General features: G+C 40.9%; 1 protein-coding gene across 1 annotated transcript in view; it reads left to right on the top strand.

The window, feature by feature from the left end:
• Nucleotides 1–15,045, top strand: part of COL25A1 (collagen type XXV alpha 1 chain) — a 385,643-nt gene that overhangs the window by 225,751 nt on the left and 144,847 nt on the right. The window contains exon 5 of the mRNA XM_073001823.2: nucleotides 1,704–1,721. Coding sequence (XP_072857924.2) covers nucleotides 1,704–1,721 — 18 coding nt within the window. The remainder of the gene's footprint in view (nucleotides 1–1,703; nucleotides 1,722–15,045) is intronic.

Raw genomic sequence — 15,045 nt, 5'->3', positions numbered from 1 at the left:
ACTCTAATGTATTGAGTGCCAAGTCATTCTGTGTAAATTCTATTTTAGAACTAAAATCCCAAATAATGAAATCTGGGGTGGCTAATATGTAAAGTTAAACAAAAAGGCTCCAAACCCAACCTTTCTTTTAAGAACATTTTACAAAGAGGTGCTGTAATCAAAGTTAAATTTAACTGTTTCTCTCAGTAAATTCTGTTTTCAAACTAGCATCCTTCAAATTACAGAGTTTGCAATAGTTGCAAGAGAAGAGATGGCTAGAATATTGTTTGCCAATGACAAAGGTGTGAATATGTCCTATCAAATTCTTTCTATTCTGAATTACAACCAAACTGTCTATGGAACACTCTCTGATTCTCAGGGCTTGAAAAATGCTCTCGTCCACTCGTTTGTGATGAGTGAAAAATGCTGCTGGACGAGTCACAGCTCTCTCCCTGCTTGCCTCCTTCCCCTCCCACCGTCTCTCTCTTTCTAATCCTGCAGTCCTCCCCTCCCCCTCCCATTGCAAAAGGAAAACTGCCCTCTCCTCATGAGAAGAGTGTTCGAGTTGCACATAGAGATATAGCTCTGCAGGAGAATGTAGAGTAGTCTCATGCTGGAGAATATGAAGATTCCCTGCTCCCAATTTCAACCAAATGAGGACACACCCTGGGGTGGCAGGGAACCATGGCTCCTTAAGAGGAGGGAGCTTTTGCTTTCAGTTTTATTTTTGCTGGAGACGTTCAAAAGAAAGGCATTGAAAATACAAGTTCCATGACCCTACAGGCACGCACGTAATAAAGCAACCCAAGTCTGAGGGTATAAATCAGTGATTCCCAATCCCAATAAATTGAAAGGCTATAGTCCAGTCATGCTGACTGGTGAAATTTTTGACTGACTGGTGAGACATTCTAAAATTTTTCAAGCCCTGCCGATTATTAAATATCTGATAGTCTTTAGATTTCACCAAACTATGTTGCTCTTTTAAAAAAAAACCACAGTGAAACAGTAAAACTTCCTTCACGAATACACAGTAAAACAATTTATCTTTCACTGTCATTGAATTATGATCTTTTAAAATTTTCCACTGATTTTCCTAGTGGTTAGTCTTCTGCTTCCTTAGTTCTATTCATGGTGGAAGGAGCCAGACACATCACGCTCTAGTGTTGCAAATGTATGATTTCCTTCAGCTAGCAACTGTGATTTGGGCTGTGTGTGCTTCTGGGATTCCACATAGCAAGGAATAATAAAGTGGTGTGTTTCAATGCAATTCACTAGCCAGAAGTTTGTCATATGTTATTAGAAAATATATAAAATTATTAAAGGTTATTAAAGGTTATTTAAAGGTTTTTAAATCATTAAAGGGATATTTGAAAACATAATTATCTTAGTTCTTCGTCATGTACCGTCATGTATTGTACATTGAATGTGCTTCTGCTTGCACCAAACATACTACAAGCTGTAAATCATTAGATCCTTAACTGAAATTTGTTGAAATAATCCAGTCCCTTCATAGTCAATTGTTACTTCTAACAAATACACTAACTGGGACTTTAACCAAGGATCTTTAGGCTATGGGATTTGCACTCTGATGTTTGTCTTTATAGTCTGCCCATTTACCTGACAAGCTGATCATTCGCTGCCTTCTAATTAGAAAGCTGAGGCTCTCACATTCTGGGCAAACAGACATGACCTTTTGTAACTCTTTCTTTTTTCTTCCTTCGCAGGGTCAACCTGGTCCTCAAGTAAGTGTAATCTATTGTTGTTAGTATTATTAATAATAATACTGGTAGGAAATTATTGCTACAAATCATATCTGTACCTTAAGTGTTGCAGCGAAGAATTTTCCTGTTCATTGTTCTAACCATGCCTTCTTCTGGAGTATTCTATTCCATTATTTTCCTTTGTGGGGGTTGATTTCTGCTTCTCCCCTGACATTCAGAGTTTACTGGCTATGTTGTGTCCCCACTTAATAATTTCTAGGTGTCTCTTTTTTGACTTCACAGGAGTTTTCTCCTGAAGATTATTTCTACTTTGGTGTTTCCCTGAGCATGCCAGTTGTTTCTTCTTGTTTCTCAATAATCTCATTTTGACCACACGAACATCATGCATTTAGCACCTGAATTGGTTGTTGTTGATGGTGGTGGTGATGATTTGAGTAACTGATTGTTGGTGTTGTTTTTTTGTTATTGTTGATCATGATGATTGGAATAATTGATTTTGCAAATTTGGTTTGTTTTGGTTAGTTTAATCCCCTGATTTAATCATTACACAACACAGTAGGCCACATTTATTTCCTGGGGGAACAAATGGGCCCCCAAATGTTTGAATTCTATCAGCTGTTTGGCCAGCTGATGCTTTTTACTAAGTAAAGCAAATCTCTTAACTGTAGCTTGAAACTTTGCCACAGAACTTTGAAGTAAAATAAAATAGTTTAACAAATCTGTTGCGGAGTTGCTTTGCATTAACTACTTATTAATCACATGCTAACAAAGCTGTTGTAAACCAGGAAGCCTTCCGTTATTGTGGATAACATCGGTCACTTTGATTAATAGCATTCAAAGCTGAACTCATGTCTACTTTGTTTAAGAATAGCCCAACATGCGATATGCTTAAATGTATGTGAAATTATTTAGAAGGAGGGAAAGAGAGAATGAATGAATGAATCTTTGGGTTAAGTATGCAAAAGAAGCACTGGGGAGTAGGGTTGTATAGAAGTTAACAGACTTTTACCAGAAAGAAATGATTAAAAGCACATGAGGCTTTTGTTAAAATAAAATTAATGGCATGCTCGTATGAGGTTTGACTCATGTTAACAACTTTCTTGAAACATGGCTTTGGCTAGCACAGTTTCCCTCACCAGCCTATAAATTTTGAGCAGTGTAGCCATGTTCAAGCACTTAGTGAGAGTCAAACATTCCATTGGGCTCAGTAATGTTACATGGCTCACTTAGAGGCCAAATGTTAGTCTAGAATCGATGATATCGTTAAGGTCCCTGGGTTCAGATTTTATATTATCGCCATTGAAACACATGTATTCTATTTTGGAACCACCAATATCTTGTCATGTCTTTATTTTTTCATTGTATGCTTAGATATGTTTACACATTTCACATTGTTTGGGGGAAATCAAGTTTCTGTTCTGTGGCATACAACTATTGTAAAATAGCTGAATGGAGAATTTGTGTACTCATATAAAAATTATTCGACAGAAGAATCTCTCTGTCTGGCAAAGAAGCATTCTGATGTATGTTGGCACATGATGGTAATATTCCTGTTCCATGTCAAGGAGATTGATCGTTTCATATCATTTTGGAATATTAATTCCCTTTATTTGTCCTGTGGATCTGTGCTGCTGTTCATTTGCAACTCTTTGAATTATTTCCAGAGCTAATTTTTTTAAAACAAGTACAAGAATTAGAACCAATAATTGTCTCAAGAATTGTCTTAAGTTTTGGAGCTTGCTGAAAGGTATTGCCAAGCCTTCCAGTGAAATAACTACTCCAAAAGCACCACATGCAAGTCAATGAGACCTCTCCAGAATAGTAATGAGAACTGTACCAAGATTTTAAATAATCTCGTTTTAAAAAGTGCAGCTTTTACACTTTTAGCTTAGTGCGATTTTTATTCACAGTGGATTATTCTAGTGTAGGGTTAGAAAATTCTGAAAGTTTTGAGTCCAGATCTTTGTTCCTAGAACCTGTGACATGCTGCACTCCTGCTTCTGTTACACTTCTGACAATTTAAAAGCAAAATAGAGCTGTAGAATTTCTGCCAAAAAAACAACAACCTCTAAACAGTGTGGGACATAATTTGGGCTGATCATTAAAATGATCCCCTTACATTGTGCGGGTGGGGGAATAAACACTCAATTCATAAGGTGAAACGAAGTAAATACGATTAACAGTATGGTCCTATGTTGCACCCATTGAAAGCAAATGGATTGCCCCCAAATCCTGCATGTATACACGACCCAACATTATATCATGGTAGCTAAAATTTCAACAAATAGAGGAGCCATTTACAGCACCCACTGTAAAAATATAATAGGGATGAGAAAATCTGTTACTTTCACTTCTTATTTAAATGTTGATTTTTTATTTCATACAGAATTTTCCATCCAGGTTTTGATTAATTCTACAAAAAGAAATTGGAAAGAAATACTATACTATGTGCACCAGCCAAATTCAATAGGTGCAGCTATTTCCGGCATTACCGTTTTGCACCTGCCAGAAGCTAGAGAGCTTCTCCAAAAAGAAAATAAAAGAGATGGCAGCCTCAACTCATTACAAACATAGTTGAATGCATAGGCATTTCAAAGTCATACTTTTAGGAGTTAAGAAATAACTTAACTTGGGCCTAGATGACCAAAGCCCCTGGTTTGAAGTTTTTTTTAAAAATAATTTCAAGTTCTTTCCATCCCACATATACATTTTTACAAAAATTAAAGTTATTGCCGTTCTCTAATATATAAACCAAACTATGGCCCTCATCCCCCCCCCCAGTATTTTTATGCAACCCAACACCTCCTAGAGTCACTGTCCCTGTTTCTTTTAATCTGAGAGAAATTTCTTTCAAAACCTATGTTTATTTCCAAGCACTTCTAGTTTCAAAAAAGGCCTCCTTGATAGGTCTAAAACAAGCTGGAGGGAAGCTGCTCCCCCCATCAAAGACTCAAGAAGCCTTTTTTTTAAAGGGGGTATGTGTAGGGCTGAGGGCAGTTCTCAGGGGTCTGAAGAGCATGGACATGTATGGCAAAATGTTTGTATTTCTCTCATATAAGGTTATTTTGTATTTTAGTGTATCATTCTTCTTGTTTGTATACATGAAAGGAAGAGTTTCTTTGGGGTTTGCTGTTTGTGTTTCCACATTCATGTTTTCTGACACTCAGAAAGCTCTCTGAACCCTTAAAAACTACTCTCTCCCCCCCAAAGAAAACAGAGACTAGGCAACAGAGGATCAATCCACTCTGAAACGGGCAACACTGAGTGAAAAAGAAAAATCATCATCAGGCCTATGGAGGTACTAATTTATGGGGAAAACTCTGGCAATGCTCATTCCTCAGTGCACAATGTTATCAGAAGTCACACAAAGATGCTTCTTCAGCCAAGATACTCTTTCACCACCAGTTCTACATGTACGGTACACTCCACTAAGAAGAAGACAGAAATTCCCCACACAGCCCACTGTCTCATTGGGGGATGAACGTTTCTGAGGTGTTTTGACAGACAAAAATGCACTGAAACATTACATGGGAGAGGAAATATGAAAGTGACATGAAACTTTTGTATACTCCTGTTTGGTAAATATAAAACACTAAGCTCTCCACTCTGATATTGGCCATAGATAGGGAGCACAATTCTGATATTGCAGAAGTGGTATATAGAACAGCACAAAACCCGCTAATTTCATGGACTCTGACTCCTGAATGATAACTAAAGTCAAGGAAAAGTTTCGGCACACATCTCAAGCTCTGACTGCTTCTGGTCAAAAATAGTTTGGTTCTCTTGACATTTTTATTAGTTTTTTATTTTATCAAATTTCATGTGTGTCCATTGAATTGTGCAGTGCTCTGAAAGAAAGAAAGAAAGAAAGAAAGAAAGAAAGAAAGAAAGAAAGAAAGAAAGAAAGAAAGAAAGAAAGAAAGAAAGAAAAAGTGATGATGGAAAATTTTGTGGAAAAAAGGATCAACCAGCTACTGAAGAAAATGAAGACATCAGGGTAGCTGATTATAACTTTTCTCAGATTCCTTAATAGTACTCTGCCTCTGAATGTCTACCACCAACCAGCCAAGAATCTCTGCTCTACTTCAGGACCTACTGCTATAAGGAGGAAGCATTCTACACAGGTAAGAAACTCACTAAAAAAGAGAATCCTTCATCCTATTGCATCCTTGTACCCAAGAAAAGAGATGAGTGTGCTCAAATACTCATATGTTTCTCCTTTGCCACCACTTCTCACTGCTGGAGTAATCTTACTAATGGATTAAGCTAGCAGTGAACAGGCTTCAGACATACAGGATCCACTTAATGGATTAAGCTAGCAGTGAACAGGTTTCAGACATACAGGATCCACTTTGTATTTTGCTAGAGCCCTGAGATCTACAAGTAGAAACAAGGCATGAAATACTGATTAAGGTAAATGAACATACTACAAATGTATATAAAAGAATATGTTCATTCCTGGTGGAGACTCAGCACAGAAGTTTGTGATTAGTTCATGAACCCTGCTTACAGGTCCTTTTCACCTCTTATATTTTACTAGATTTCTTTCCTAGCAGTCCGTTTTTGCGGGACTCTTAACTTTTGCTATTGTGAACACAGTTGGAAGTCAAAAATTCTTCTTGGCAAATTACCAAACATCTAGTTGCTGCCTATCCATAAATAAATCTGCTCTGCTCCCTGACACAGCATAGATTGCATGGAAGGTATCTTAGTTATCAGCAGACCCCCAAGTTCAAGTAAACTCCAGTGGTGCACTGCTGGGCTTCTTGGGAAACACGGTGACATATTGATCCCCAGGCTGTCCTCTTCTTCTCTTATCAGTGCTGGCCAAATTGTCACCAGTCCTTTCTCTTGCAGCTTCAGAAGCAGAACCAAGAAACACTGAAGACAGACTTCAACGATAAGAGTCTTTATTGAAGGGTGAGTATTCTTTCAGTGGCGGGGGGGGGAGGCCACATGTATCTCTCCCAACAGATGAAAACCTCTTGCGAAGCCACAGTAGTAGAAAATGGAGCAATTAGCCCAGGCTTCCCCAAATGAGGGGTTTCCAGATGTTTTAAACTACAAACAGCTTCAAGAATTTCCAGCTATTGTCCCATGCTGGCTGGATTCGTTTGAAGTAAAGCTTAAAATGATTAGAGGGGTACAGCTTGGAAAGACTGAGTGGCTTTTCTCACACATTTGTGCAGCACATCTTTGTGAATACGTACAAGGAACAAGTTTCTTCAGATGCTAACTGCTGTTCATTCTTTTCTTTTTTGTCTTTTTATCTCCCTACAGGCAACCAGTTTGGCTATACAGCATGAAGTCAAAGTTGCACCAATAACAATATCAGAATACAATTCTGGGACAAGCTGCTCCCTCTAAGATGATTATTATTCCTTTCCTCCCCACAAAACCCAAGTAGCCTTAAGGACAACACACCTAGCAACTTGGTTCATTTGTAATGCTGTCAGAACTTAGTACACTACTGATGCTGTTTAATAAACCTATCACTGAGCTGTTTTCTCTGTTCTTCTGATTATTCATTGCCTTTCCTTGTTAATGATTCCTCTCGTGATTGTTTAGCACCTTCACTTGTTACTTCTCTCTTAGAATCATAGAATAACTGAGGTGGAAGGGGCCTATAAGGCTATCAGGTCCATCCCCCTGCTCGATGCAGGAATCCAAATCAAAGCAGATGTGACAGATAATTGTCCAATTTTCTTTGAATGCCTCCAGCACTGGAATGCTCACCACCTTTGGAGGTAATTGGTTCCATTGTCATACTGCTCTAACAGTTGAGAAAACTTTCCTGATATTCTAGTGAATACCAGGGCTAAATATTTGCCTCATGCCCATGCCACTGAAATATTAAAAATGCTGAGGGGACATCCCCATAGGTCAACATCCTCTGATTCCTCTTTGTCCAGCAGTGCCTTTCAATATACTTTGTTGTTCCAGGTGGAGCAGCAGCAAATGCAATGTGGTACAGTACCCAAGGGAAGTCTAGCTGTCTCTGTCTGCTTCCTTTTCACTCCCTCCCTCCCCCCTCTCTCTCTGTGTGTGTGTGTGTGTGTTTGAGAGAGAGAGAGAGAGAGAGAGAGAGAGAGAGAGAGAGAGAGAGAGAGAGATGTTACTACCACCTTTTCTTGGTTTGGATCTGTACTACTATGGCTACTAGTCATCATGACTATATGATACTTCCAGTTTCATAGGTATTGTACCTCTGAATAAAATTGGCTGGAAAATATGAGTGGGAGTATACTGTTACCTTCATAATCCTGCTTGCAAGCTTCCCGTGGTCATTCTTATGCTTTAAAGTTGAATACTGAAGGTGGTATGACCCTAGTTTTATGAAGGGGACTATTCATCCTTCACATAAGTGGAAATCTATAAAGAGACTTTACATTGAGCAAAATTCTGAGAAGACTTGGGGATGATTTATACATGTTGAAACCATTGTCACCCACCCCCTTTTGTCTTACTCGTACAGGAAAAAATGGCTCACTGCTGCTTCAGGTGGCAGCTTGGCTAGCGTAAGCAGTCTGGCACCTTTCTTGAAGATAGAATGTGAATGGAAATGATGCAACTTCATGGTGTAACTTTGTCTCAGGGGCATTCTTGATGGGAAACATGACTGTTCTCACATAATGTGTGATTTAGACATTTACGAGTAAATTTATCCATGTTTTCACACTCCCCCCCCCTAATGTTCATGTTTATTTAATATGTTGCAACTGTTTGGCAGTTTGGGGTGCTGGTGCTGCTTCTGATCAACAACACAAGGCTATCAGCAGTGGGCAGCATCCATAGATACCTGCTGGGTTTCAACCACTGGTGCCATTGGCTTGGGCTCCTTTTCTAGCAGTTGTCCAATGGCTATCCTCTCAGTTGCTCTGAAACAGTGTGACTGCTGCTGTTCTTTCCCCTCTCCATCAAGAAGTTGAAGACAGTCTTCATTAAATATAGAAGGAGGAAACCTTACTGATAGAAGGAGATCATTAGAGTGTCCCATGTCAAGGACTTTTTCAAACCTTGAGACAGTCCTGAACAGAGCTCTTTACATGAAGGATAGTTTGGAGACGAACTAAATCAAACCACTTCAGCAAGAAAAATACAAGAAAAGAAAAAAAATGTGTCTGCAACATTTTTTTAAGCTTTCATGGATCATCATCCATTTCTTAAGACGTATGTGTTAGAATACAGAAATTACACTGTACAAGATTCATGCCGGGTTCTAAGAGACAGTGGTGTATGGTAGCACTTCACACTTGTAGTGATTTACGACACCTGTTTGGTATTCAGTTCTTTTGAATTCTAGTTCTATAAACATTCCAACAAGAGACAGAAAAAAAGCAAACAAGCAAGAAGGTGTTGCAGCACTTTAGAGACTAACTGTAAGCAGTAACATGATTAAAGGAAACAACAGGAACAATATAGAGAATGACAGACTTTACCCAGGAGCCTCGCTCTGAAATATGGGTCTGGGAGTTGTGAAGGAAAATAACAATAGATAACAGCATAACTTAAGAACCCTTGTTTGATATTTAATCCATTTATATGGGTATCCAACATGTGTATAAATTTTATCTCGTCCATTTCCTTCTGAATTCTGGTTCTGCAGTTTTTCTTCTCCAGAATAGCAACTTTCACATCTTGTGCAGCTTGTCCTGGTCGATTGAAGTGATTTGAAACAGGTTTCTGTGTATTGTGATTTCTGATATCTGACTTATGTCCATTAATATTTTTTTTTACATAAGCGATTGTTCTGTGTGTCCTGTGTAGAGTAAAGTTGAGCACTGCTGGCAAAAGATGGCATGGATTACATTTGATGAGGAATAAGTAAAGGTGCTCTTGATGTTGTGTGTGACATAGTTGGGTCCTTCAATAGTGCTGCCATAGTAAATGTGGGGGCAGAATTGTCATCTGGGTTTGTATCGGTATAGTTCTCACCATCACATTAGTGTTGTGTAACTTGTTGTGTGTCAGTAGTTGCTTGAGAATGTGTGGCTGTCTGTAAGCAAGTATCGGTCTTGTCACTAATTACTTGGGAGAATCAAGTATTCTTTTCAATGATGGGCTGGAGATCACTTAAGATCCGTCTGAGTGGTCTCAGTTATTAGCTAAAAGTGACAATTAGTGGTGTTAAATTGTTTTCCCTTCTGGGTCTGTAGGTTGCTTCCGGGTATATCTCTTGCCCAGTTAATTTGTTCTTTAACTGTAATGTATGGATATTATAGTTCGAGAAATTCATTTTGGGGATCCTTGAGTCTGGAGCCTCTATCTTGTAGATCCAAGAATATGTAACTGTGTCTTAGGGCTTGGTTGTAAACAATAGATTTAGTGGTGTCTTCAGGATGAAAGCTGAAGGCATGCAGGTAGGTATATTCATCAGTGGGTTTTCAATAGAGTGTAATGCTAAGATGTCCATGTTATAGCTTCACAGTGGTGTCAAGAAAGTGTTGTGTGAATTGGTTAAGACTAAGGTTGGTGTTTGGATGAAATCATTGAAATCCTGTTGGAATTTCTTTAGAGCTTCCTTTCCATGGGCCCAGCTTTAAGAAAATCATCAATGTACCTCAAATAGAGGAGTGGCTTTTGGGTGGAAAAGTTAAGACAGTGTTGTTCTGCCTTAGAGAGTATGGCTCAATAAGAAGCTGACGGCATATACCAAGATCCAGGTCTATAGAGCCTGTGTCCTGAGCACACTCCTGTACTGCAGTGAGCCCTGGACCCTTTGTGCACGGCAGGAGAGGAAGCTGAACACCTTCCTTATGTGTTGCCTCCGATGGATTTATGGTATCATCAGGCAGGACAAAGTTCCAAATAGAGTAGTCCTAGAATGAGCTGGAATTTTTAGCACATATACATTACTGAAACAGCGACATCTACGTTGGCTTGGGCATGCTGTGAGAATGGCTGATGGTCAGATTCCAAAAGATCTCCTGTATGGAGAATTAGTGCAGGGAAAGCACCCCAGAGGGAGACCACAGCTGTGATACAAGGACATCTGCAAGCAGGATCTGAAGGCCTTAGGAATGGACCTCAACAGATGGGAAACCTTGACATCTGAGTGTTCATCCTGGAGGCAGGCAGCGCATCACGGCCTCTCCCAATTTGAAGAGACCCTTGTCCAGCAGGCTGAGGCAAAGAGGCAGTCCCAAAACCAGCTAAATCATGGAGCTGGACAGGGGACAGATTTGTCTTCAGTGTGGAAGGGATTGTCACTCTTGAATTGGCCTCCGCAGCCACATTAGACGCTGTTCCAAGTCCTCCATACAGAGCACGTTACCATAGTCTCTCGAGACTGAAGGATGCCTAATTAACTAAGTTGTTCTATGTCAGCCATAAATATATTTGCATATTATGGAACTGTGTGAGTGCACAAGGCAGGCAGCTCTTGATCGGGAGGTAGGTTTTATTGTCAAAGGCAAAATAGTTGCATGTGAGTATATAGTTGAAAATGGTGGTGACTATGTGTGCGTTGTCCTTATTTTGAATGGTGTTCCTGGCAGACTGTAGTTTGTCTCTGTGTAAGACATTGATGTAGAGAGCTTCTACATCAATTGTAGCTAGGATGGTGTTATCAGGCGCCAGGGTAGGTCAGGGTGAGACCATCTTCAATCGCATGTCGGAGACATTTAGCGACACTTCCCCCCTGTATCCCCACGTTTCAGGGAGGCTATCCAAAGACCATCAAATCAACGATGCGGGGACCTACCTGGCACAACTGTGCCTGCTCAGAGGCTTAATATGGCTAAACGGTCTTACTGAGGCAGACATTGAGGGTGAATTCACGTTTATATCCCCCCGTGGTTCCAGTACAATAGATTACATCCTGATCCCCATCCCCTTGTTACCATACGTGGCCGATTTCCGGGTGGGCGAGCCTCTAGCCAGTGACCATCTTCCTCTATCCTGCAGCCTTGCCCCCTACATAGACCCGATACCCCTGATGAACCTGGCTCCCCCGGAGCACTCACCGACCCTGCTCAGAATTCACTGGAACCTCAGAGCCAAACAACTCTTTGAAAAAATAACCAAGCCAGACATATCTCCATACAGTTCTCTTAACTGGCTATCGTCATCGAAGCCCGAGGACTACATTCAAGGTTTTGAGAACCTAACAGATACCATAACAGCTAACCTGGGGCGACCCTTCCCCCAATCCCTGTCAAAACAGGCCTCAGCCCCCTGTTACAGGCTAGACAAGGTCTCCATTGCCCTGAAGCAGCACCTGAGAAAGATCTACAACAACTATAGATCCTCCAAGGCTCCCAAGCCCCCCTCCCTTTACTTCGAGCTGAAAACCCTCCTCAGTTCAGCCATTAAGAATCTCCATCACCGCTCGGCAATGGCCCGATGGTCCCAACTAGCCGAGGCGCTCCATTCAGGTAACAACAAAAAATTCTGGGAAGTGGTTTCCGGTTCCTTCATCTTCAAGCAGACATCACCTGATCTCCCTTACATACCAGCCGAGACGTGGGAACATCATTTCCTGGCCACCTTTCACGACAGCTGTAAGCCAACAACTCCATCAGCTGCGCCTCCACCCCGAGACCTCCCAGAGTGGGCCCCAATCACAACCAGTCAAACAACAAAACTCATAGGCCAACTCAGAAATGGTAAGGCCCCTGGCCCCGATGCCCTTCCTCCGGAACTGATAAAGGCATATACGGACTGGTGGGCCCCGGTACTTGCTGTCCTATTCACCGCTATTAATGAATCTGGCATGATGCCCAAGTCATGGACACAGGCAATAATAATTCCGATCCTAAAGAAGGGAGACAAGAAAACTCCAGCTAATTACAGACCCATAAGCCTCCTTGACATTATAGGGAAGATGTACGCCAGTCTCCTACTTTACAAACTGCAAGACTGGCTTCATGATCAAGACATCATGGGCCTAGAGCAAGCGGGCTTCAGGGAGGGAAAGTCAACACTAGACCACTGCCTGATCCTATCCCACATGATTTCTAAATACGCCTCGCAGCCAAACATTCGCCTTTATGCAGCCTTTCTAGATCTTAAAGGGGCCTTCGATTCGATCGACAGAGACATTTTATGGCTCAAGCTTGCCAGGTTGGGTATCGACAGAAGGCTACTTTTTCTAATCCAAAAACTGCACGTGGGTTCCACTTGCCGCATTAAAATCTCGTCGAAGGGGGCCCTTTCCAACCCAATTCCTGCCAATAGAGGAGTGAAGCAAGGCTGCGTCCTGGCTCCAACCCTGTTCAACCTGTTTATCAACGATCTCGCCCCTCTCTTACGCACTGTCAACGGTCACAGCTCCAAAATTGGCCACCTCTCGATACCAATCCTTTTGTACGCGGACGACATGGTTCTCCTCTCACGCTCAAGAGTGGGCTTAAAGAGACTAATTACTTGCTGCCTTGAATACCTGTCTCACAACAACCTTCAACTCAACTTTGAGAAAACCAAAATTGTGGTCTTTGGCAAAGCGTGGAAACCCTTCGTATGGTCATTCCATGGGAATTCCATTCAGCAGGTCAGAGAGTTTAAGTATCTGGGCATTACTTTCCATCACCGACACTCCTGGTTAACTCACCAACAGGCAGCAATCAAGACAGCCAAACTCTCAGCCCAAGCCATCCTACGATTTCACCACACCTGGGGCCATGGCTTTATTCCCGCTGCTTTACAGATCTTTAACGCGAAATCAGTTGCTCAGCTACTATACGGTGTCCCTATTTGGTTGTCCTCACTACACAGCTCTGTGGAGAGAGTACAATCTGTATTTTTATACAAAATCCTTGGCCTCCCTCACTGTGTCCCATACGCAGCTCTGTGTCTTGAGGGTGGCCAATACAGAATTGAGACTAGGGCCTGGCTCAGATTTCTCAAATACTGGGTCAAAATTTGTTTTTTCTCTCCCAAGGACACCCTATTGCAAGCGTTGCTAGCCGATAGCCTGCTTCCCAATGGCTTGGCCCTATTCACAAAGAAAGTTAAGACTCTAGGGCTATCTCCCGACCTTCTGGGCCTTATACCCCCCTCCAAGGTGTTTCCAACCATCAAAAACAGGGTCTTGGACATTGAAGGGCAAACTTTGTTTAGTGCGGCACAAAAAGTCTGCTCTCCACTTCGTCTTCACCTCTCACTCACTCTCGGACGCAGCCCAAGCTACCTATACTTCCTTGAACAGCCACTAGAGCGCTGGGCATTTACTCTCGCCAGATGCAACATAGTTCCATCAAATCTAGTGCAGGGCAGATACTTGGGCCTTCCTACAGACCTGAGAACCTGTCCATGTGGCCAGGGAAAAACTGAATCTCTGCATCATATGCTATTTCATTGCATTTTGTACATGGATATCCGCCTGCTCCACCAGTCGGTCTTTCCCCCCTCCTACACGCGATGGGATGACCTAAAGAAAACCCAATACCTTTTAAATGGTACTAACAAGGAAGTTACTGTATCAACTGCTCGATATGTTCACGCCATTATTCAGAGACGTCGCAACATGCCCTCTAAAATGAGGGGCTTAACGCTGTTATTTTCTCCACCCCACTCGCATGCAACGAACCCTGTATGCGTATTTTATTGTATTTATTTTGCGGCTTCTTCTGCTGTATGCCAATAAAGGTTTTTTATTATTATTATTATTATTATTATTATTATTGTTATCAGGTAGGTTATGTATGGATTGCAGTTTCATTAGAAAGTCTGTGGCATTTGTTACATAGTTAGGTGCACTGGTGGCATGTGGTTTGAGGATGGAATCCACATATCTAGATACCAGAAAATCAAACCAGCAAAATAAGATTAGATTTGGTTATTAAGGCATTCCTAGTTGTATTTAGTCAACACATGAGTGGACTATTCCATGTTGGCCTTTGCTTGTGTGAAAAGTGATGAGGCTGAAGGTAAGGACCTGATATGTCCATGGATGCTCTCCAACGGAGTCTGAATTCTAGTCAGTGTTGAAAAAAACTCAATGATTCTAAAATTTAAAAATCAAATTTAAAAATCTAAATTGGGCTTTTATTTATCGTTATTGTTAAACATCTTGTCAAAACTTTACAAGATGATAGTTTAAATTTAAAATGTGTTGCAGTTTAGAGATCTCATTATGGAATAATAAATTCTAAATTTGTATTACGGGACAATGTAGTCATGCAATTTTTTTAAAAAGCGATGTGAATGGAGTGCAATCGTTTTTGGATTGGCGGTCTCAATTTTTGTAGATCTACAGACTTCTATATAGATTCTTTAGGTTAATTTTTTTATCTCCCAAAATACTGAATCCCATACTCGAAGTAGATGGTACTGTCAGAAAATCTTGCAGTTCTCAAACTAAATTTGTGTCTATAGAGATACACATTTCTTAACAATAACCTGT

Source organism: Pogona vitticeps, chromosome 5 (genome assembly GCF_051106095.1).
Source record: "Pogona vitticeps strain Pit_001003342236 chromosome 5, PviZW2.1, whole genome shotgun sequence".
In the NCBI taxonomy this organism is placed as follows: Eukaryota; Metazoa; Chordata; class Lepidosauria; order Squamata; family Agamidae; genus Pogona; species Pogona vitticeps.
This window is presented reverse-complemented; position numbering and strand designations above follow the sequence as displayed.